Source organism: Lipophrys pholis (genome assembly GCF_963383615.2).
Source record: "Lipophrys pholis genome assembly, chromosome: 2".
Lineage (NCBI taxonomy): Eukaryota > Metazoa > Chordata > Actinopteri > Blenniiformes > Blenniidae > Lipophrys > Lipophrys pholis.
Window position 1 is genome coordinate 31,455,508 of NC_137636.1, and position 24,350 is coordinate 31,479,857.

Here is a 24,350-nt window from a genome sequence, read left to right on the forward strand (position 1 = left end):
GAAAAAAGAAAAACCTCATGCATAAGTTAAGTTCCACTCTTACTGATTGCATTTGTAAATGACCGTCTTTTAAAAAATCTGTGTACACATTTGTTGTTCAACATAACATTTTTTTTTTCAATTTTTGTACATTTCAGCCATCAGCTTTTCTTCTTCTTTTTTTTTCTAATAAAATTTTTTTTTTTGTTCCTATATTCCAGCCAGCAGTTCCAGGTATTGCTCCAGAGTGGATTTCCAGACACCCGACCTGTCTCTTCCTGTACAGCAGGAGGCGCAAGAGGCATGTTGTGCAGGTGCTGGCTGTGAGAAGGGCAAAAAAAAAAAAAAAGCTCCCTAAAAGAAGCTGTTGGGAAGCCAATGAGCGTTTTTTTTTTTTTGTTTGTTTACTGTTCTGTGATTTCAGTTCAGGTCCGAGTAATTAAACCCATTTCCATTAACAATTCCTTTTTTTGTTGTTTTGTCAGTTTTTTTGCTTTTTTTTTTTCCTGCTAGAAATTGTCACTTGTCACCCGTGGAAGGGGGGGGGGTGAGCCCGTCAGAGAGACTGACTCAAGGTTTTCTTTTTTATTCTCCACCGAAAAAATACTACAAGCAACCTCTCGAGGCTGGAGTCTGGCAGCAGATGTGGGACAAGACAGTCGGCTGCAGACGAGGACGGGGGTGAAGGAGGGGCGGGCGCTGAGCCAAGCGAAGCCCTATCTGCAGAGGTCCTCTTGTGTCGAGTCCCGCACATTTTTCCTCCTCTTGCTGTTGCCCTGGTGGTGTGGCTTGTTGTTGGGATGACTTTTGGTGCTGGAGGAGGAGTTCTGCTGCCCGTGGTGACCGCTTTTGTGATGCGAACGAGACATCCTGGCCTGGGAACAGACCACATAAGACATATTGAATGATGCAGCGTTTCGTTACAATAATAAAAAAATAAATAAAATATATATATATATCTGAGGATCACTTTATAGAACATTAAAAATGACTGCAGCAGTATTGATAGCAGGTGAATCATCGTTATTTAATGTATGGATGTTAATATTATTTTAGTCAAGGACCAAATTCAAAGCAGTTCAATCTTGAGTGTGTCAGATCAGTAAACTGGGAGCATAAAAAAACCTGTTTCACTTTAGAGCAATGAGGTATGAGCACATTATTTAAAAAAAAAAGAAAAAAAGAAGTCTATATGCAATTAATTACTACCTTCAAAACACTAATGTTTAAGTGTTATTTTAACATTCTTAATGATGCCTCATGCTGCAAATTACAATAGAACGTCTAAAAACTACAGCTCGCAATCTGTTTGAATTCTGTTGAGGTTTGATTTAGATCTGCTCATGTTTATTCCTTTTGGCAGAAATATTAAAAACTGTAATATCCAACAGCATCTGAACGTTGCAGCAGCAGGTTCAACCCTTAAATGTGAAGCCACACTCCAATAACGCTGCTGCAGCCAGGGTCGCTCTGTGTCCTTCTTCCTTCAAGTCTGTTCACCTATTTTCTAATTAGACCAGTGCAGATAGAATGTCAGCCAGTTACAATCTCACTAAGAACGCAGGCATCATGGTCTAGTAAAGGTTTTTTGGGAGTGCAAAGAAATGGCAAAAAAAAGAATAGCATATTGAAGTATTTCTTCTCCATCTCCTTAAACTAGTAAACTATTCTGTAAATGTGACAATAACCATATCTGTGACACATTGACAAGTACATCATGCTGTCACAGCTCAAATATTCCAAGCTGAGCATACCTTTCCTCCTTTGTTGTTTCCAGATGGAGTGCTGGTGGTGTGGCTCGGCGTCCTGTGATTACTGACCACAGCCGACTTTTCTCTGTGGGCACTTGAACCGCGACCAGTCTGCTGCTTGGCTGTTTTGCACGGCGTGCCATCAGAGTCCTGAAGGGAAGCCAACAGAAAGCGTGACCCAATAGAAAAACAAGCAGCTGACGGATAAACCCAGATGGAGGATATGCAAAGCTTCAGGACTGACCGCGTCGCTGGAGGTGGAAGTTGTGGACGTGGAAGACGGAGAGAGCGGCGAAGAGGAGGGAGAGGAGCGCAGTGACGGGGACGACGAGTTGGAAGAGGTTTTGCTGTTGGGAGCCGAGGGCAGAACCACGACGTCGTCGTCGTCGTCGTCATCTGCAACATTGTTGTTGCACTCGTCCAGCTGCTGGGACTCGAATAACGTGACGTCGTTTCCTGCAGAGGACCACATATTGTATTGTGAGTCGTACTAAGACACAAGGTTATAGCCATCTGGCACAAGACACCGTAGAACACCAAGAAACAACGAGATTTAAGAGCTTCAACGTACTGTTGAGTGGCAGATCGTTCTGAGATTGGCTCCCCCAGTTCTTCCGGATCCATTCCCTGTACTCGTCCACCTCCTGAGTGACTCGGATTATTCGGCCAAGTATACTGCCATGGGAAGTAGAAGTAAGAAAATCTTGTGAATGCACAACACCACTTGTGTACACATGTACTGTGTACCACAGAAGACCCAGATTAGCGACAGCCCATCCCGTGAAACTGTCCTGTGAGGTTTCCTACCTTTCACTGTCACTGTTGGGGTAGTACTTGGCGATGGGCGAGACGGCGTGGCTGAGCAGCACGTAGGCGTAGTCGAATGCCTGCTTCACCTGCATGGCGCCGTATGAACTCCGGCCAACGTCGTTGTCTGTTGGGCACAAGTCTGTTTGTTAGAATGGAGCATCTGATTCTGGTCACTACTCTCTACCTGGGCGTCTGCTCCTCGTACCCGGCTGCAGTGGGTCCTCGATGTAGAGCATGGAGGGCCTGTAGCCGTCCATCATGTTCTTCTGAACGTCGTCTTTGGCAACGTAGCAGCCTCCGTCCTTTATCCTGATGCCCGTCTTCAGGTAGTTGAAGTGGCGACCGTAGAGCTCGAAGAATTCGATGAGCAGAACACCAATGTTGATGTTGGGACTGCACACATCCTCTCTGTAGTGGAGCTGGCAAATCGAGGGAGAGAAAACAAAAAGAGGGAGTCACAAAAGGTGGAAATCATTATTGAGAAGGAATCTTGAGTTTTCAGGTATCTATAATGAGTGAATGTATTTTCTATATTGTGTCTAAGTGGAGTTTACATCTGACGTATACAGTTGATTTTATTTCCATCATTGTGTGTCTCCTTCACATCATGATCAATACAAACCTGAAAGGTCTGAACATCAGCACATAGCTACGATATTTTTGTTCATCAGTGAAAGATGTGACAAGATAAAACAAAATGTCAAAAGACCTCAATCGACTACTGAGTTTCTCACAGGAAGTAATATTCATATGGCTAAATGTGACAAAAGAGCAGATTCACAGCAGCTCAGTGTCATCATCTATGACCCTTTCAACAGAAAGGCAGTCAGTTCAGGAAAGACGTGCAGGTAAAAATGTCTTCCAATATTCAGACCTCTAAGTTTAGTCATAGTGAGAGCGTCTTAATAAATAAATAAATGAATGAATGAATGAATGAATGAATGAATGAATGAATGAATGAATGAATGAATGAATGAATGAATGAATGAATGAATGAATGAATGAATGAATGAATAAATGAATAAATAAATAAATAAATAAATGGCTGTTTGACATTTGTGCAGAAGATTTGGAATTGCTTTTCGTGGGTGTTAAGTCACATACTTGGCTCTGCTGATCGTCCCAAAAACGCATATTCCTTTCAAATGTGGCACCAATTCAGAGAGAATAATCAGACTTTCCTAATAGCATATTATCATCAAGAAGTATTGCTCTCACAAAGAATCAACCAAAATGTACCAGGTTTGTACATATGAACCTTTACACCTTCTGAGCACGTTTCAGGATCTCTGACGGTAGGACTTTAAATTATTATTCATTTTTGAAATATTTGGCATCTTTAATAATGCAACAAGTTCAGTCTCCTGTCTGTTTAGAGGAGTGGGTAGATTTCTGACACAGTAGCTGCTGCAGTTGGCATGATAAACTACTGAGTTACACTTTCGCCTCCCACCAAGTAAACCCAGTTTAATTCCGAGACATTGTTGTGTTGCGTTTGTCTTTCTTGTGTTTGTGTGTCAGGCAGTAAGGCCATTTCCCTCAATCAAAATCTGTGCTTGCAAGGTAAATCAGTGTCTCTAAATTGATCTTCTACACGAACAAATAAAAGAAATGAAGGCTGACGAAGCTGAAACAACAGAACCAACCTGCAGGAAGCTGACAGCCATGAGGAAGAGACTGTAAGAGCCGATCCCACCGGTGAAAACCTCATTGAGGTCCCGCTGCAGAAGGAACTGCTTCAGCACCAAGACCAGGTAAGGCAGCACGGGGTATTTCTGTGGGAGGGAAGCAGACGCTTTGGTAAGCAGCTTGTAGCACAGCACCCTCTAGAGGTGGCAAGTAGTGGAAAAACTTGTTCTGGTCAGAATGAAATGAGTCGATTTGAATGAAGAAAACTTGTAACAGTGTAATAAATTGTGCCCTAAATGTTAGATGAGCCACTAATAAATCACTTTTGGACAAAAAAAACCCAATCAAGATACTGTTTTCATAAAACAAAAAAGAATACAGTCCCACATTACAGGTTTCTTCACACACGTTATCATCACACAGCAGTTTCAAGGAGGTTGATGGCAGTTTTAGTTGCAGTACCAAGCTCTGTGTGTAAGTGTGGAACCTTTTAATAATGACGGAGAATCTACAATCATTCATAAACAAAAGATATTTCAAATACTCAAAGTAGCATCCATTCCTCCATCAGTTGCATATATTTCTAAGACAGCAGCAGTGTAGCATGCGATGAGCACCTCTTTGAATTCCTTAATGAGCCGGGCAGCTTTGACGCCGCTCTTCACGTTGAAGCTGATGTCCACCTTGACCTCAGTGAAGGAGTCCGTCAGTTTGATGATGGGAACCTGCAAACACACACAACACACAGCACTCCGTGAGCAAATCGCTCCGTCCAGCAGCCAGGCTAAATCAAATTTGTGATAAAAAAAAAAAAAACAATCCCTGCATTTGTAATCTGCTTCAAGTCTACAGTAAACCTGAAAGTAACGCACGCACAAGCAGCCGTACAGCAACACTAATCCTTCGCCCAAAATCCTTGAGCAAAGGTTTCACGTACTAATCGGCTCTTAAAAATCCCCAACAAAAGTGAAAACTGGAAACACAAAGGACAAGCTTTCCACAAATCCTTTAAGTTTGTAAAGGAAATGCACTCAGATGAAGGGACAAATCCATTATTGTGGTACAAAAATAGCTCAAAACCACTAATCAGAGTTCTCTGGTGATTTTGAAACGATCCCAAACCAAAAGCGCTACAAGTTCAAAAACCCACACTGCAGCTGTGCCTCTTGTAAATACAGACTCACCAACACACACAACCTGGATCGAACCACAGTGAATCACTTGCAGCAGACGGTTGCAGTCATTTATTCACATGCCTGTGCACATGCATTTTGGCACCGTCACAGTTTTTTATGATATAACTCAACACTGACAATCAGTCAGCATCTTAGACTTTTATATCATTGACGACATAAATTAATTACCAAGGGAAACATCACTGACTGACTCTTAGGTTTCAATATATACGCCCAAACTTGCCCACTGTTTAAGTTACATCTTTACTGCCAGATTAAATAATAACGGAGAGGGAAAGTGTGATTGCTTAATACCATGTTTAAACTTTATTGAGAACCTTTTCTAACAGTCTCAAGTCCTACAACTGACAACAAAACAAGAATAAATGGTTCGACTACTGGCTCATATATAGGAACATACACAGGTCCCTTCAAATGTTTATTCATAAAACAAATTTTTGATTATGTCATAATAATCAAAGATAGAGTTTGTCAGAAGATCAGATGTTAAACAAACTATTTTGAGCAGAAAAATGATCACAATTAAAACAGATGTTTGTACCATTTTTTCCAGTTTACTGTACTTTCATAGATTTCAGTGACGACAGAATCGTCCCGTCGGGTTTCAGAAAGGACACATTTGTTCAAATCTTATACAATGGTGAGTCTGTCAGAGCATGAGAGGATGCTTCACTGTGCTCTGAAGAAGATGCAGTTGTTTATAAGAGAGACAGGAGATGGAGAATTTAACAGATTTAATGAAGCGGATTATCAGGACACTTTAGAAACTATTGATGATTTGCATGGAGAAATATTTAGCTTATGGAGTTTAGGCTAAACTCAGTGATAGAGGGATTAACACTCCTGGTGAAGCCAGGGGGCCTTTCTGTGTGGAGTTTGCATGTTCTCCCTGTGCCTTCACCCACTGGACGAACTCCAGCTCCCCGTCACTCAGATTTACTTAAAGTGGCATAAAAGATGGACAAATAAATTGATGTTAAGGCTACTGTATAGTCTTTCCAGACCAAGAGGAAAACGCAGTGAAAAAACTTTTTAAAAGTGTGTTCTGCAAAGATATTTTGCCTCTGTTCTTTAGGCAAGTGTCTTGACAGAATTGTCTCAACAGACCTTTACAAAAGTGTTTTCCATGTATTCTTGTAAAAATAAAGCATCTTTTACATCAGTGCTACTCTTGTCTTTTCTTTTTTGTGATGTTTTTGACACATAGTCCGGTAACGGTATAAGAGTGCAAAAATTATTTAACCAATCATGCCTACCGTGGCTTTGTCCAAAACTTTGATAGAATTCTCATCAGCGATATTTCTCTTCCGGAGAGCTTCTTCTAATGTCCAGAGCGGGAGTGTCTCCCACTTTCCAAAAACTACCAGATCGATGTCACTGAGGGGGGGTAAAAAGAAGATTTACACACAGGAAATACAAACCAACATAAAGTACAATGCATGTGCATGACCCCCCCCCCCAACATTCAATCATGTCAAAACGTTTTTACAACATCAATCACTTCAAATGAAAGGAAGATCAATGAATCCAATTGGTTGACTCTGATGATAAACTGTCCTAGTGGGACAACTCTAGCTACGCATGCCTTTCAGGTGAGGTCATGTAACCGAACAGCCAATCATCTGACAAGCGTCTGTGCTATGTACTGCTTATTGGAATTGACAGAGATTTGTACCAGACCATCAAATTATCAGATTATTTGGTGCCATTAACATTTTAGGTTTACTTTTTTTTCAGCAGAAACAAAACTACATACAGCTATTTTTAATTCTCCCCTGCATGGTGGCTCTCGCCACAAGAGGGAAGGAAAACCATCTGTCTGTGATGTGACTTGCCTCTTGCAGAAGCACAAACACACATATGTATCCACAGAGTAGGCCAGTTGTATACAACTTCATTATAAGCAAACGCTCTAAAAAGTATTCCCAAAATAGGTTCCACACACTGCTCAGTGACGTGCAAGTATCGGTGTGTCACTTAGCCTTATTAAGGGTGTTAAGAGTGAAGTCAAGAGTCCACTAATCCCAGAGACGTGTTTGTGTTAGTGTGTTGAAGTGACACTTGACTGTTGTGTTTCCCTTCCTGTTGACTTTAGGCAGCGTGGCTGGCCTCGCTCAGAATGTTTTTAAAACATCCAGGATGAACAGCACTAAAGCTACTAAACCACCTGATCCACCAGAGATCACAATACAGAAATTAATGGGGGGGGAGGAAGGCAAACACAAAAACATAATTGGTTTAGTAGTAGTTATATATCTACAGAAGGCGGTATGAGTTGCTTTGGGGGGAAAGAATATACAGATCTTTTTAATTTGAATGTTACATTAATGTTCAGATGAACATCAGAGTCACTTTATTCGTCTTGCAGCCTTTTGACAGTCAAAATGTGTTACTAAAATGAGCAATATAAAACAATCTATTCATTTCCCAATAGAGAGAAGGTTCACAATCAGTGTTGCAATCAGCAGGAGCTCACCTTGTTGGCAGATAAAGACCAGTGCTGAAACTCCCAAATACTTGGACCTGAAGGCAAAGGACAAACACGGTTAACACACTGTACAGAAATGGTTGATTTTTGTCTTGCTGGATAATAAACGCTTTCATGATGTTATATCACAAGCTTTATATGAGCTCCTCCATATTCAGATACGACTGCATTGAGGTGCAAAGCAAGCGCGAAAGTCGCATCTTTTCATTTTTCCCACACTACAGTTCCACTACTCCAAAAACCTGTTCTTCAAGACTGCAAAAATATTTCTGCACAGCATCACATGGTGCTGATATAATGACAAGTTAAAACTAAACCAAACACAGCATGAAAACAAAATTGTGATGATAAATATCATGTCATGAAAAATCCTTCACATCACTGTGATAGTTAAAACTTGCATATAAAACAATTTATTTAGTCTCTGATCTTTTAACCTGGAAGGAACTAAAATATACCCAAGCCTCCCCGCATAACAGAGAGAAGCACAAATAGACTTAAGCCATGACCCTGGCATTGCTTCTTTAAACCTCCTCCCCACAATAGTCAGTAGTATAAACTCTGGTTCACATGTCCCGGGCTAAGCTGATTGTTGAGCTGCGTTTGTGAATGAAGGCAGCCCTGAAGATTTCTGCGAAGGCTGAGGTAACTGCATGTGGCCATGAAGGTGAGCTGCACCCCGTCATGACTTCACACTCTCCAGACAAATTTTAACACATGCAGACGTTGAACAAAACACTCTAGTGGAATCAGATGTCAGCGAATCTGGTGTCCTTCTTGACATTTCAGATATAATGAATTAAACTATAGTCACACCGACTGGATGCCCACGTTCATCTTGCTTGTTCTGCAGTGCAAAAAGAATAAAGCCTAACAGGATTGGGACAGTATTGTGCTCCTGAATTTAGGACCTGCTAAGCTCTGAGCAGACACACTTTCAAGCATGCTGCTCTATCAGCAGGATCAAAGTCAGTGGGTGCAATAATGCCCGAGGTGGCGCTGATAACGGGGCCCGACCGGAGCGCCACGCAGGAGGCCGATAACGCCAAACAAGAGGATGCTTTATGCAAGGCTGAAGCTTGGGGCCACTAGCTTGATATCACATCCAGTCCAACTGTGGTAATTCAGAGCAGTAGATTGCAGCGGCTGCTGTGTTCAAAGTAACCTGGTCATAGTTCTCAATCATTCTCAAAGGTTTATGATTTACAGCCTGCACCAGCCTCCAACATATCAGTTTGTTCCAGCAAAAGCAAATCAATCTTTTTTCTATATGTGCTAGACGAAAGGTGTCAAACTCTTATTAAATCAGAGGGCCACAAACAACCAAGCCAGTTTGATCTGCATAGGGCTGAATCATAAAACGGATAGCAAAAAATTAAATACTGTTGTGAACATGTTCACATTTAATCCTCTTTCTACAAACTATATTAACACCTTCCTAAGAAAAATAAGTCCCATTTAAAATCTGGCAGCAGAGTGAGTACTGCACATGTGTGGAAGTACTTCTGCACATGTACGAGTACATCGACTAAACAATGGAGGACTCCAGAGAGCCGTTTGTGCTGCGCACTGTGTTCTGAATTTAATAGAACTCCTCCAACGTGTACATTTACTGCACCATCACCTGGATCACATGGAGAAACATTTAATTCATACTGCAGCTACAATGAGGAAAGGCAGTTTCAAGGAGCTTCAATGTTCTCTGTTCGTGCATATGTGGATTGTTGTATTACAAAAAATATATATAAATGAGCACCAACTAGTGACTAACAAGCAAAGCATCTAGCATTTTAGGCATTTGCTATTGAACAGTCATCAAAGTCTTTAGCATGCAGTTTTTCCACAAACTCTAAATTATGGTATATTCTAATCACTCCTGACTCTGAAGCTCTATCCTATCCCTCCATCATCCGACTGCAGTGATTATGAGCACTTCAGCCACTCAGCACTGGCAGATTGGAGAATCTCTTTCCAAGTACAATCCCCATGTGAACACTCCCGTCTTGGCACAGTTAAATTTGCCGTGTATTATTATTAGGGTTGTCAAGATTGACATGTTAATGCAGATTAATCCATCATTGTGATTTTTAAAATTTTTAATGCAATTAACTGATCTGCAGATGCGTGTCCACAGGATTCCTCAGTTTCTCACTTCCAATTCATTGTCTATGTGAAACACACCACGGGGCTTGCTGGATGCGTTACGAGCTGTGGTGTGTCAACTGAGCTCATTTGCATAAAGTAGACTATTGGAAACCTCATGCAAATGAGGCGCGGGGAGCGGAGGTCCGGTGCATTGCAAAACTTTCGTAAAACGTCTAAACTAGCTATAGTGGGACAAAAACAAAGACAGATTCAGCTTACTTCTTGCCTCAAATGTTTTCAGAAATACTTTTCGCTGAACTATTTCAGTAATACAAGAGAAAGTTTGTGACCGAGCTGCCATGATAGTTTGAACTCCATCAGCAGACAGCTCCTGAGTGACACATCTCAATGTGGCAATGTCAGGAGCAACAGAGCCACATTATTGTGGATAAATGTTTGTTTAGAAAAAGGGAAGTTTTTTTTAACAAACTGTTGAAACAAACATGTTAAATGCATATATATTCCCTTCTTTCTTGGGTCTGTTTGCTGATGCAAAACACGATTAATATACATTAAAAAAATAAATGATATTCAATCATATCAAATCAAAATGAATCCACAGCATCCCTGTGATTAATCTCATTAAAAATAATCATTTGACGGCACTAATTATAATGTTTAACTCACAGTAAAGCGGCTTCATGTTTGCACTTTTACAGCAATTTCTTTCAGTTATGAGCTAAAATTGGGTTTGTCATGACCTTTCTGAATCTGAGTTCAGTTTTTGAAGTGAAGATTACCTCAGCACTGGGCCACAGGTCGTAGATGACTCCCTTTATTCTGTCCACCACCTCCAGTCTCATCTTTTCCTCCTCTGGCCTTGGAGAGATGTACTTGTAGAAGTCATTGATCTCCTCGTGCAACCTGCAGATAACAAAGAACAGTTAGTTTTGTTCAGTTTAATGGACACATACTGGATATAATTCCACTTACGGAAAGAACTGACCCCAAATTTAGATCTAGAATGCTTTTAAATAAAAAAAAAAAGAAAAACAGAAGCAACAGTTTGTGTCAGATTGCCATTTCTTATTTGGCGAGCACACAAACTTCAGATATTGGTTCAACAAGCAAAATGATGCGAGACCGACCAAGCTTTCAGAATAAATACCGCTAACTTTACTAACCAGACAAACAAAAAATAGGTTATCCAAACATTCTTTCCATGATTTTCTCCCTGATCACATAGCACATACTGATTCCAGCTAAGTGTTAACACAACTAGAGGTGCCCTCATTCCATTGATCCAATCTTCAACCTTTGCTAGCAATGCAAAACAAGAACAAAAAAAACAAAAAAACATTGTGCGCTGCCAAAGGACTGTTCGCCACAGAGCAACAAATACGAATGTCCGACGGAGTCACAATGACAGGACACTAACTATATCTGTGTTGTCTTCATTGATATATTTACCAACAAAAACTCAATTATTGCAATAAAGGTCATATTTTATGTTAAGGAAATGTATGTGTTACATGTGAATGAATCAGTTAAGTTTATTCAAGCAAAAGAAGCTAATCTCAAGTATGACAAAGGCATATTTGAAGATGTGCAAGCAAGCCAAAGATATGAAATTATGTAAGACCAGGAAGAAAAGCTGGGTGTGACCAAAAAAATCCAACTTTACTTTGGCAAATAAAATACTCTTTGAAAAAACAAGACAAGAGCGGGAGTCTCTGCGAGCTCTCTGAATAGGTCCATTATTAACTTTCCAGGTCAATTCATGCCTATCAGTGAAATCATGAGTTCCAGTATTAGTTTGTGACCCATTTTGCCCCTGTTCTCTGCTACAGGTCTGTTTCTGCCACAATAGAGCAGGTTAGCTTCTTCCTTAAAGCGTCAGTGAAAAGCTGGGCCCTTAATATTTGTTGAAGATAAATTACAAATTTGCAACACAAATACAAACCTACACATTTCAGATTTGTTCTAAATCTACCATCTCTTCTACAGAGAGAAAACCAAAAAGGAACTCCTACTGTGGCCCAGCACATAAGTGAAAACAACAAAAAAAAAAAAACTAAACAAACAAGTGCACTCAGTCGGGACAGAGAAAGCGAGGGTAGTGCTTATATCCTGGAACAGGTCACGCTGCCCACATGCTCTGACCTTTTCAATGACCAGTTTTCACAGACCGGCGTGCACATAAACGCAGGGACAAGTCTCTGTGGGCAGTCGCATGACAAGAACACAAACATGCAGGCAAGGCACACACACACCCACACGTGTGTACCTAGACCTGCAGAGCGAACCCACGTTAGGTCAGTAACGGCCTTGTACCCATCCACAGATGGCAAATGCACTGAGAAGAAATATGACATTGTGCTTTTTGTACATGAAATAAGGGAACAGAGCAAAGCATGCCAGAAAGCTGGACAAGAAAAACACTTGCGGCTACTGGTGCAGACCAACTGTTGTTTGGTTTCCGCCCTGAGGAGCAGCATGTTTGTTTGCGTGTGCATGAAGTGCGTGTGTGTGTTGTCGGAGATTTAGACAACAGGCTCTCTTCACCTGCGTACAGTAGAAGTTGACTGTATTTCACCTTTATTACTTCTTGAATTTTGATGAACAGAAGCTAGTGACACAAAATTCCCACCAATCACGTGGCAGATTACAAAACTATCTTCTCTCGGGTTAAACTTTATCACATTGACCTTGAGAAAAGAAAAAAAGAATACCCCTGAGCTGCTGAACAAAAACACTGGCGAAGAAACCAAATGTGGGTATTGAAGTACTTGATCTTCTACTTGGAAAATTTAACATAGGCTACCAAAGCATGTTCGCTTATAAGTAATAATAAGATTAAATACAATTGCATCACACCATTGTGCATCTCATATCAAAATGGGCTATTAAATTTTTTTTTTTTAAAAAAGGCTTAAAAGGCCAAAGGCAACATTGTGATATCATCATCAGCTGCCAAAGTCCTCCACTGGGTACAGTATAAGAGAAAAACACTAATCCTAATATCAAACCACACATGGCACAGCTGCAAATAACTCACTAGTCCATGGATGTGATCTGAATTTAATGTGATGCGTCTTATTTAAAAAGGGTACAGAATCAGAGTAAGAATCTGTCAGTCATCAGTTTTCAATATATCCGGTACTTTAGATGCTATTGAATGTGGATATAGGGAACACAGAGTATGGACAGATGGCTCTGTGTGTATATAAGCCTTTCGTCCCAATAGCCGACAAGGTCGACTTGAAAACAGCAGGTGCAAATGCATCACTTAATCAAGGCAAGCACACTCCATGAATAATCATGATGTACAAACACTCAAAAGTGCGGAATTATTTGCTATTGTTGGTGCGAGCTCTGCTGAAATGGTTGCACTCAAGTCTAAATTAGGCAAATGTGAACGCAGGGTGTCACTGATAAAGCTGATGAATGAGGGCAGGGGAATGAGACGCTACAAGCCGCTCTCACCGAATACAGCCAGACATGAAGGCCAAACCACAACACAAGATCATCGAGTTGCATATTGCACTGTTCTCCCAACACAAGCCAGCTGATATTACATCTGTCAAAATGACACTTGTATTAGCTGTTTTATCTGCAGAAAATCTTCAGATCGCTGACCACAAACACAAACGTAAAGAGAAAGGATTGATGTGGTTTTATTTCACTGCATTTTCTTTGTATCAAGTCCATTGTTGACTGGGTTTGTTCGGTCGGACTACACCTAAGTATGCCTCCCAGCCTCTCTTCATTAATGACAAGGTCAATCTTTTGTCTCGAGTTAATAAACAAAAACTTGCAGCTTTTTTCACAACATTAATAGTGTCCGATTCGATTTGTAGGCCTTCATTCAACACAGTCACTGCCAAATACCATTTAAAGTTGTAGTGACTAATCTCTTTTCCCTGAGCACACTGTGGAGGCTCCAGCCACAAACACACACTGAGTTTCATTTCTGAAGAACAGAAACTTAGTTGCTATGAGCTGCATTATGAAGACATTAGTTTTCATTTCACGGTTAAGAGACTATGGCCGTCTGCGGATCTATGCTGCATCATTAAAACACTTAAACTTTACACTTATATGAGTTTAGCTTTATGTAATGTGCTGAGAGGGTATGAAGTTCTGTGTAATTTCTAATGCTCATACTCATTAAAACATACAAGATAGTCATTTTTAGGCTGTATTTTGTTTCTACAAAAGCATAATGTGAACATTTTATGATTTGCAGCATTAAGATTTCATTTCATGGGAAACATGCCTTTGCTCCTCCTCCTCTTAGGATGAAATCCCACTCCAGTCCTGCAGTCTACCTGGAGACGCACATGGACCATTGGCACAGCTTATCAGATAATCCCACATGCCTATACCATAGTAATGTTACGTAATCTTGTGGAACAGGTTTCCAGAGAGCTGCAGTTCCCGGAGGGGGAAGCTTTTTATCTCCCTCTCTCAGTATTTCTCCCCGACACTCCTTGCAGACATTAATCTAGAGTCTGAAACGAAGCCAGTTACATTTCTTGAAATGTTAGTCCTTTTTCTGTTCCTGTTTTGCTAAACGATATAAATTGGTCTCCTGTAATTTCCCAGAGCAGAAGGATGATCTCATACATAATGTTGTTGCTCAGCCAACAGTTTAAAGTGCAAATTTATTTATTAAGAGAAGAAGAGATCTAATCCTCACATCTGCACACGTCAAGAAATTCCCTAACCACCTAATCAGCTATCAAAACAGGCCCAGTTTCTTTTTCTGCACGCTGGGTAACACATCACATGCTCAGGTGCTACAGTGAATAAAGATTTCTGGTGGTAAAGGAACTGCCACGAGATCCAATCTAATACTATGAACCTTTTCCACAATGACTCCCTTGATTGTTGTGCTTTTGTGCCTCAGACCACGGGCTTGATGCCACCAGGTTTTACATAATATTGAAGAACTGTTGTGAAAAACCATCTGTTGTAGAACCGAGATGTTTTATCTTTATTACTCGCTGGTAATAACTGGAACGGGGCATTGCACTGCATGTTCCTGGTCTGGCATCTCATGCACAGTCTACCCTTTCAATAGCTTGGGACAAAGTATTGTTTTATTTGAGACTCTTGCGTTAAGTTTAATCCTGTGAAAAACAACAGTTGGCTCCCCGCTGTGACAAACAACCACATAACAATAATCAACAACCTTTGATGTTCATCCGATATTCTGTGTCAAGCCCATTGACAATGGCTTCACTGTAGTTTCAAGCTGTTCTGCTTTATGGATTTGCTACTCTGGGGAGTTACTTTCTGCAGTTAGGAACAATATCAATAGAAATTAAGGAAGTAGAGTTGAGCCAGGCCTGGACCAAGTACTAGAAACTGGACAATGGACAGTGTTAAACATAAACATGAAAGGTGATTCACTTAGTCTATAGTGCCACTCTCAGTGCAGACAGAAAAATTCTTTCTAACACCAACTCTCGCTGCAAAATGCATAAATACAATGTTAAACACATCACATTTATCTGATCTCTGATATTGGCTTTGAACTTAGCACTACACGAAGACCTAGGTGTAAAAGATGGGATCCTCTCGACTGCTTACTTTCAACTCTTATGCAGAGACTCATGTTTTTCTAGTCTAGCATAATAGTCAAATTGAGCTGCAGCAGGAAACTCTACATCCCTACAGTACACAACACAATGACAGTACAACACCTTGCCCAGGAAGCCAAGGTCAGCCTTCAGGTTGCTAGAAGGAAGAGGAAAAAAATGAGAGGACAGAAAGGAAAGCGAACACAGCTGATGTGTAGATGAGAATGAATGTGGAAAAGCGAAAGCAGTACAGTGTGAAGGAGGACAAAGTGAGGCCAGCACAAATTTATATGTGAAACAGAAAAATGAGGAAAGACTGGGTGTGGTACTGAAATGCCTTCATGTGTATGAGAGCCATCTGTTAAGCTGGACAGAACAGAAAAAAAAAAAAAAAAAAGGTTATTGTCTCATCAGACTGGGTTACTCATATGTTGGCGCTACGTTGCACCTGTGTCCTGTAGCATAGCTTTGGGAACAAATACTTTAGTGTCGTAATATTTGTGTGCCAAGAAACAATAGGATGAAGCAAGGGATTTCTGTTGGCTGGAAAGACCAGTAACCAGGTGCTCCTCTTCAGAAGAGCACTGTCTATATGAAAGACTTGGAGCTACTATTACAACTACTTTCACTCAAAAACAGCCTCAGCATCATGGATCTCTTTTCACAAGGGCATGAAAAATTGGACCGTGCCTCAGTTTGAAGCAACAGGCTGCCTCTACTGCCACAGACACAACAGTGGTAATTGAAACCGGCCCCATTCACACCTGGTAGAAGCATGCAGCCAGAACAATTTGATCACAAGTGGAACGCTCCAAATGTGCCAGTTCACACCTGGCATTAGCATAGGTCTTGGGTGTCTGATGATCAGGTGGGATCGAAGCTCATTTTCCTACAAGAGCTGCAAAGAAATTAAACAGATAAAGCAAAAAAGATGCATGAATGGGATGACTTGAAATAAACTCAAGCCTGCACTTCCTCCATCTCCATTTAAACCAGCATAACAAAGGGTTGCTGGGTAAATAAACCAGTTTGATGACAAAGACCTGTATCAAAGCTTTCAGCTCAGTGACCTCATATATTTAGGAAACAATCTTCTGTAGGTTACAATTTCTAAAATTACTCCTGAAATAATGGAGAAATACAGCTATTGAAACATTGCACCAGACAGAGCAACATAATCCAGTATGCAAAATTAGAAATCCAATGAGGGGCATCTGGCTGTGACTGTCTGCCTTTTCTTCTATTATACACTATTATGGAAAAAAAAAAATACCCAAAACGTACTACTGAATCTTACTATGGGGAAACACACAGATGTATGGAGGCTACATCTCACACAGTGAAACCTCTCACTCAATCTGATCACATCTCTGTTTTTGTAATCTCTCCAGCTGGTTTTCAGGAGCTCTGTACCTGGGTTGAATTTAATCACAAATTCAGCATGCAAGTAGGCACGTCTTCACATTTCTTGTGTGGTCTGGTGTGTAACAGAATGTACAGGAAGAAAGGCCCAGAGGAGACCTTGGAGACAGAATCATCAGGTGGACAGTCGTTTTCATTCCAACTGCTTTACAACGTGACTGCGGTACAGGGGATGCAGCAGTGTGAAGGAAGTGTGAAGTTAACATATGTACTGCTAAAAGGCCATGGTCATATGTAGCACAGAGTGTCTGATCTCAGTGAGTGCATCTTAAAGCATTCTGGTTGAACATATATATTCATAGCATATTTCAATATTGTGTGTAACTTTATCTTTAGGGACTCCACATCCAGCTGACGCTCTCGGTCTTGTTCAGAATGAGGACAGCCACAAACAGAAGCAGAGGTGTCGGTGTCTCGCAGATGGCCAATTCATAAATGTTTCATCAATGAACTGATCTGAGTGTCTGGCCACTAGGATGAACCGGCTCTGCTTACACAGGAGACCCACATACAGCTGACTGTTACTGGTCATGCCTGGCTGATGCAGCAGACGCTCTGTGGCCAAAACAGGAGCATCTGGACTATAAATATGGCATTACAAATTGTTTAGTAGGCTTGGGGTACCACACGAGTTAAGAATCACTGTGGCTTATGTTCCATCTATATGTCTATCCTTTCTCACCAACACAGCTTTACAGTAAGTTGCTACTGAAAACATTATTAATCTGCTTAAGTGATTATATCTAAAGGACTTCAGCCACAAAACGAAATATGCAATAAAACAGACTCATTTGCTTGGTTTCAAATATTTTTCAGTTTAAGAAATAGTTAAGGTTCCAGACACATTACAGTTATTTTCTATTGAGTTTATATAAACAGAAAAATAAAAACACTTATTTTAAACTAGCGTTCTTTAAATTTTTAATTGTGAGGAATCATGACAACCTGGTTCACCATAGTTCACTAAACTAAACACAGTAGCTGGTAAAACATATAGACAACATTTTGTGTCTAAACATCAGAATCCCCCCCAAAAAGATAACCATCACTGTATACCAATTATTTTATTAGTCAATATCTTAAAACAAACACAGCCCTATTTTTCTGTAGCCTGGAACATGACAGTCCAATGACAAGCTCTTTTTCTAAAGCAAAGTGCTGTGTGTTTTTGTGCTGACTATATCAGTCTGGAGCACAGGAAGTGTTTCCATTGGACAGGAAAAGGAGAGGAAAAAAAAGAAAAACACATTCCTGACTACACATGGAAGGCCGAGTTATGGATAGCCGCCCACACGTGCTGTTCAGAGGGGGCCTGTTTCACCTAGAGTCCAAAGGACCAGTGCGCAGGCTTCTCTCCCCACAAGCTTACACGCTTTGGCTGAGGGCCAACCAGTGAGCAGAGAAAGACAATAACAGTGTGACACCAATGCCAAGGCCAGTAGTGACTGGATGAACCACAACTCTAATGTTAGAGCTTCAGTCACAGGGGTGCTATCTGTGAGCGAGCGCAGGCTCTCATAAATCTCTGAGGCTGCCCGAATAAATGACAGTGAATGTTTGAGCTAGGGCAAGTCATCAGTGAGCGCTTAACCACACATTTCATTAGCCTGCAAGTGACGCGCTGCACCACCACTCCGAACTAGTTGTCGATGTCAGGCACTGCAGAAAATTAATCAGGACCACGTTTCATATTTAATTTTGAACCATGGGAGAAATTTGCTTTGCAAGAATAGGACGCCAAGCATATGTGAATGCACATGTCAGAATAAAAGCAGAGTAGCTCAAACCCATAATTTTCCAATTCTGCTGGGATTAGTTAGGACAAACCATGCTGTGAACAGTTGAACTGGAAAAGGCTTGGCTCACTGCAGGTATTCCTCCATAGAGCGCCAAGACAGGGCTATAGTAGTGTACCTGGGATGAGAGATATAGTGATTAAGAGGTAGCTTTTTCATGCAGTGGTGGGATGAAGGGGTTAAAACCACATGGTCCTGTTTATGGGCTGATTTCAAAGTCAAGGTTATTTCTGTAAGCAGCGAAGCTAAATGAACGCCTCTGGAGAGTGTCAGTAGCAGGCCCAACACATGTAGCTGTCAGCAATAGAGCCTAGACATGAGGCGTTCAGGTACAGCACTAAGCATCAGTCACACATGAATTCCTCAGGGTCCAGCACACACTGACTGGAGTTCAAAGTTGGGTAACAGCTCGCAATTGAGCCTGATTTGTATTAAACATGTAAAAAGATTCAGATGCATTTTTTTCTCCAGACTGATTGAAAGGTTTACCAATAGCAGTTTTGGATACAATTCCAAAATGCTGTTACTGTTACAAATCTATAAATGTGCAGTCAACTATTAGCCTTAAAACACTTATGGAGCAAAGTATCAATTGTACATGTCCATAAGTCCATCCTCTCTAGTTTATTTTAGAGAACCACAAGCCAAACTGGACTTACAGTCTCCCCAGCAGGTCCTGGGTGGCCTTGAAGCCTTTGTCTTGGCTGTGCCAGGTACACCTCAAGCATACACCGAACCACAAGCAGCCTAATCAGAATCCCTAACCACCTTATCTGACTCCTCGCAATGTTGCGACGCAGCAGCTCTACTTGATTTCCTCCGAGAAGGACAAACTCTTCACCCTGTCATGAAAGACTACCAGTCTCTTGAGAAAACTCATTTCAACCTCTTGTATCTTTGATGCCACCAAAACACAAATAGCATAACTACTAGTTTTGTTCAGACATAAAAGAAACAAAAACATACTTGATGCCAAAACATAACCTTGGCTTGTTGAGGTCAACAAAAAAAGCTTTTGGAGAATTTAATACAAGTGACTATGTTTAGAGTACTGCACCACTAAGCTAGTATGTGTGGAGAGCTTAAAGTTTTTCATTAATATTCACAGACTGAAATTTATGTTACTGGAGTGCTGAGATAGTTTCTTCCACCATAATTATGCTGCCATAGTGATGCTACGTTGATGAAATGTGCTTCAGTCATAAAAGGGTTATCAAACAATGCCACATGACGTGATCGAGTGTGGCCATACTCTAAAAACACCAGTACATCCACCTATCACTTTCTCCAACAACGTCTCTGTTATGTAATGAGAGGAACTTTGGAACAGTGCATCTTGCCCCAACAATAAAACCCCACAGCACAGTTCAGCAGGACAGAAATGGGCCACGACTCTCCCAGGCTGCTCCGACTTCCTTTGGCCATATTGAGAATCTAAATACCCGTTCTACGCGACGGGAGAAATCGGGCCTAAACACTCCCTTCGAGCTGCCGGTCTGATTGGACGAACAGAGAAAGAGCTCTGGTTTCTACCACTCGCGAGAGGCTTGGCTTTGTTTAATGGAAGTGAGGCCGTGTGGAGCATGTAAACACTGATCGGCTGCCATCGTGCAGAGAGCCTGCTTCGCTTGGATCTTCCCAGTTCCAGAAAGACTGGAAGCACGTCAAACACAAATAAGCACATGCCTCTGCCTCCCCAGCCAACCCACATGGCCAAATATAGCGCAGAGACGGTCCCGTGGAAAAATGCGCTTCAACTTACTCCCATATTCAACCTTTTAGCCTTTTGTGAATACCAAATATAACAATGACTGTCAGAGCCCTGTTCTCAAAACCAAATAATCCCAAGTGATTTGGGAAGTGGAATTCTGTGCTCTGTGTTCAATTTCTCTTTAAAGAAAGTGACTTACCTAACATAACTATGCTGATGACAGCATTCTAGACAATCAAGTAGGTTTTTATCTCATCAGTTTATGTGGTTCACAGAAACAAAGCTGCTGTACAGCACTTTGTATGACAGACAAACCTGTAAATCAAATACCAATAAAAGCACATTATCTCACTTACAGACTTGATTGTCGCAGCAAAACAATTCGTCATGAGCAAAGATTTACCAATACAAGTACATACATGCCTTTGAAAGGACTTTTTCTATAATGTCTGAGCACATGCTAGAATTGTGATTGACCAGAGTATGGCCAGACAGAGGGCTCTCAGTTTGGACTGAGGCTCTGAGGGTCAGGTTCTGGTATTAGCCGCGCTAATCACTAAGGAATGCCCTTATGCAAACATTGAGCTCCCATATTACTATAAAGGAGGATCAGCCAAACATTGAGCTGTGCACTGTGGTGTTCTGCTTGTCTGCACACGTCTGATAAAACGGGTGTCGAAAAAGGGCAGAGCTTCGCTCAAAGAGAGTCTCAAGGAAAAACAACACTGCCCACCAATAAGTTTCTTCCAAGTTATGACTTGAACTAAAGTAAGAAAGATGAGGTAAATACGGGATTACAACTTAATGCCTCATGCATCTTGTGGATTCATACTGTAGCCTTTTGTCTGAAGACTCAACACTCGGCATATAAATGGAAGTTTCAAAATGTTAACAATATATGAAATTAATTTTAAATATGTTGTGGGAGCAGAAACAGATTTTCACTCAAACTGGCTTAAAGTTTAAATTCAGAATAAGCCCATCATATTTTGGGTCTCAACCTGTCTTGTTGGCTTTGAGATTTAAGACCCAACATCTGCTGATGTAGTTGAGATGGCGCTGTGCTGCATCCAACATTATTCGAGTCAAAAAACACTCAGCATCTGCGGGTTTATGTGTCACCTATCGGAGAAAACTACAAAAGTCGGTCATGACACAATGCGTGGAGAGAATTATGTTTATGAGAGGAAGTCATGAGAGAAACAACTTTCAAACTTGGCATTTCAATGAGGCAAAGCCACGATTTGCCACAGTAGCTTACTTCAAATAAATTGTCAAGATAATCAGACTTTAACTGTCGCTGCTTTCAGCTTTGACGAGCACATGAAATGCACAAATGGAAATCGTTCAGTGCCAGCTCAGCCATTCATGAACAAGTCTTTTTTTCTTTAAAAAGTTGTAATAGTGTATCTCTATTTTTAGATGACCAAGATTGGGTTATAAATCCAAATCATTTTGGGGTAAAATGTGTTAATCTAGGTTGATCAGTTAGTTTTCCACCAGCTTGAGAATTCAGTTTGTCAAATAAAACACGGAAAGCACAAAATATTGCACATGTTCTTTATAAGATCGGAAAGAATTTGACAATGCACTATTGTATTAAGCTACTGCCAATTACTATTTATTAAATTAAATTACTAGTTTGGGTACAACATACACGCTTTACCACACGTGGTTGTGTACATTAGGAGTTGAGGTTCTTTTTGCAAACGTCCCCACTGAAAGCTGATATGCGTGTTCTTCAGGAGGCTGGAGGAGGAACAGTGATGTAACCCACGTCTAGTAAAAGTGTCACACTTGTTGGAGGTAGCACGCTGTTACTTCCTCAGGGCTCTCTCTGCCTTTTAAAGCCATGTTGTTGACAGACTGGCCAAGCATAACGAAAACCACACCTTGTAATGTGTACAGCATGACGTTTCTTCTGTTAATGTTTGGTTTTTTGTTTGTAATTCTTAATCTACCAACATGATAACAGTGAGGCAGGAAGAAAAGCATTGTTCTGGACTGGAAACATCAATATACATCACCATATGCAAGTGCATCGCAGACGATTAGAGCACAATGGAAACTGGAGATTCTATATTTAACACATAATGCTATTCTACACCTTTTTTGGTTGCATAAACCTTTTAATATCGAGTCGTGAAAATCCAAAAAGCAGCATTTCACAATGTCATAATCTACTTATTGTCCACCAGATGCCATTGTTTACTAAACAAATACAAATAAAGTTTGAGACTCCTCTGTTTAAATGAGTATGAAAAGAAGATAACTTTTTTAAGATATCATACCAACATTTATTCTGGATTTGTATTTCTAAACCACTAGCATTGGAGTGTAATGACGCTATCATGTTTGTTTATTGTTTGGATTTTGACCACTAGTGTCTGGGTTTATTATTTTTACTGCTGTTGTCTTATCAGTCTCTAGTGAAGCACCTTTCAGTGGGCAAAGCCTTATGAGAGGCACTGTAAACATCCAGTGATAATAACTTGCATTATTTGAATACATCTCGAAACTTTAGTTCGGAGAAAAGTTACAGAATTTAAACAGTGTAAAGATCTGAAGTTGTTTTTTTTGTCACATTTGATGCAAAGTAATTTCTATGAACTGTTACCTAGTGACATGTCAAAATGCCTTTCAGGCCTCCTAAAGTCTGAAATAGCTCAAGAGTTAATCACCTGCAGCGAACTGGTTTGGTTCAAACGCCTTGATGTTTGATGTGGGCGTCCACTGGTAAATCTGACAGATCGCGAGCCGCAGAAACTTGGTGAACTCAATGGGTGGGGTGAGATTCAAACCTTTCCGTGTTTGTCATTTAGACAAAACAAAAAAATCAAGCGAGCTCCCCTCCCGACACCTGACCCCTCCACATGCTCCACGGTGTCAGGGGTTCCCCCTGCTGAGCACCGGCGACAGTGAAGCCTGGGCTTCCTCCGCGGGACAGTCAAGTACAACAAACTCTCTCTTACCCTACGATTCCTTCGGAGTAGTTTCTGTCCTTCCATGGCGTGCCCGTGAAGCCGGCATAGCCCCCCGTGTTGGACAGGCTGGAATTGAATCCAAAAGTGCTAGCTTTGTTGTCTCTTTTCCTTTTGTTAGGGTGTCCATCCGTGAGTCCTCTCCACAGCACGGCGACCCCGCTGCCCTGCTGCTGCCCCCCGTCACCGCCCCTGCCACCGGTTCGGTTGTTGTGGTTGCTGTTGGCTTCCAGTGGTATAAAGTCCCGTTGCTCCATCAGGTCCCCGACCGTCGTCGATGCCGACATCCCTTGGGTCTTGGCGTCCCTGCTGCCGGCGGTGGTCGAGTCGATCGCCCCGTTCCTGCCGGTCAGGACGGCGGCCACCGACGCCCCGTTCACGGTCACTTTCAGGTTCGACGTGCTCTGCGATCCTGCGCTGTAACCGTTATTCACGTGCAAATAGCCGAGTCCCTGTGTCGTCTCCCAAATCTGCATCCACAGGTTGTTAGCGGGTCCACGTTGTTCTGGCTGGAACCAGGCGATTCTCGGATCCATCAAACGGCACTGCTAGGCACACCGCCTCCCTCCCCCCCTCCCCCCCCCCCCAGCCTACCCTCCGCCACCGAGCAATGCTCAGCGCGTGAGCAGCTAGCCAGGTCGCTGGCTAACGCTAGCTAACCTGCTATCGCCTCGTTATCGCCGCCGCTAGCCGAGCTCCCCCGCCGCCCGTTACTTCTAGAAACCCGGCGAATGAGACACCTTCCCCGACAGACGCGACTGGGACGGCTGTCAGGCGAAATCACCCACGGGACGTGCGACGAGAAGCGTGCGAGTCAAGGCGTGAGAAATGGAGGTTGGCGAGGAGCGCGGAAACGTGCAACCGCTGGTAGTCGAGGAGCCGCTCTGACCCTTTCCTCCTGATCTGGCTCCCTC

General features: G+C 41.7%; 1 protein-coding gene across 1 annotated transcript; it reads right to left on the bottom strand.

Moving 5' to 3' along the window:
• Positions 1–422: 422 nt before the first annotated feature.
• On the bottom strand, positions 423–24,350 carry tent4b (terminal nucleotidyltransferase 4B). The gene is made up of 12 exons (XM_080490071.1): positions 23,428–24,350; positions 10,739–10,862; positions 7,842–7,888; positions 6,622–6,742; positions 4,787–4,894; positions 4,187–4,315; positions 2,746–2,959; positions 2,538–2,664; positions 2,302–2,405; positions 1,975–2,186; positions 1,734–1,880; positions 423–854 (listed from the first exon to the last, which is right to left on the bottom strand). Exons 1-12 carry the CDS (start codon positions 23,970–23,972, stop codon positions 696–698), a joined length of 2,037 nt encoding a protein of 678 aa, XP_080346197.1. The 5' UTR covers positions 23,973–24,350; the 3' UTR covers positions 423–695.

Bases quoted from the DNA above. Each gene is read 5' to 3' on its own strand.
- tent4b (XM_080490071.1), bottom strand. From the start codon at position 23,972: ATGGATCCGAGAATCGCCTGGTTCCAGCCAGAACAACGTGGACCCGCT. The intron at 10,863-23,427 runs GTAAGAGAGAGT...TGTTATCTGCAG, and splicing joins TACTCCGAAGGAATCGTAGG to GTTGCACGAGGAGATCAATG. The intron at 6,743-7,841 runs GTGAGCTCCTGC...ACCCCCCCTCAG, and splicing joins GGTCTTTATCTGCCAACAAG to TGACATCGATCTGGTAGTTT.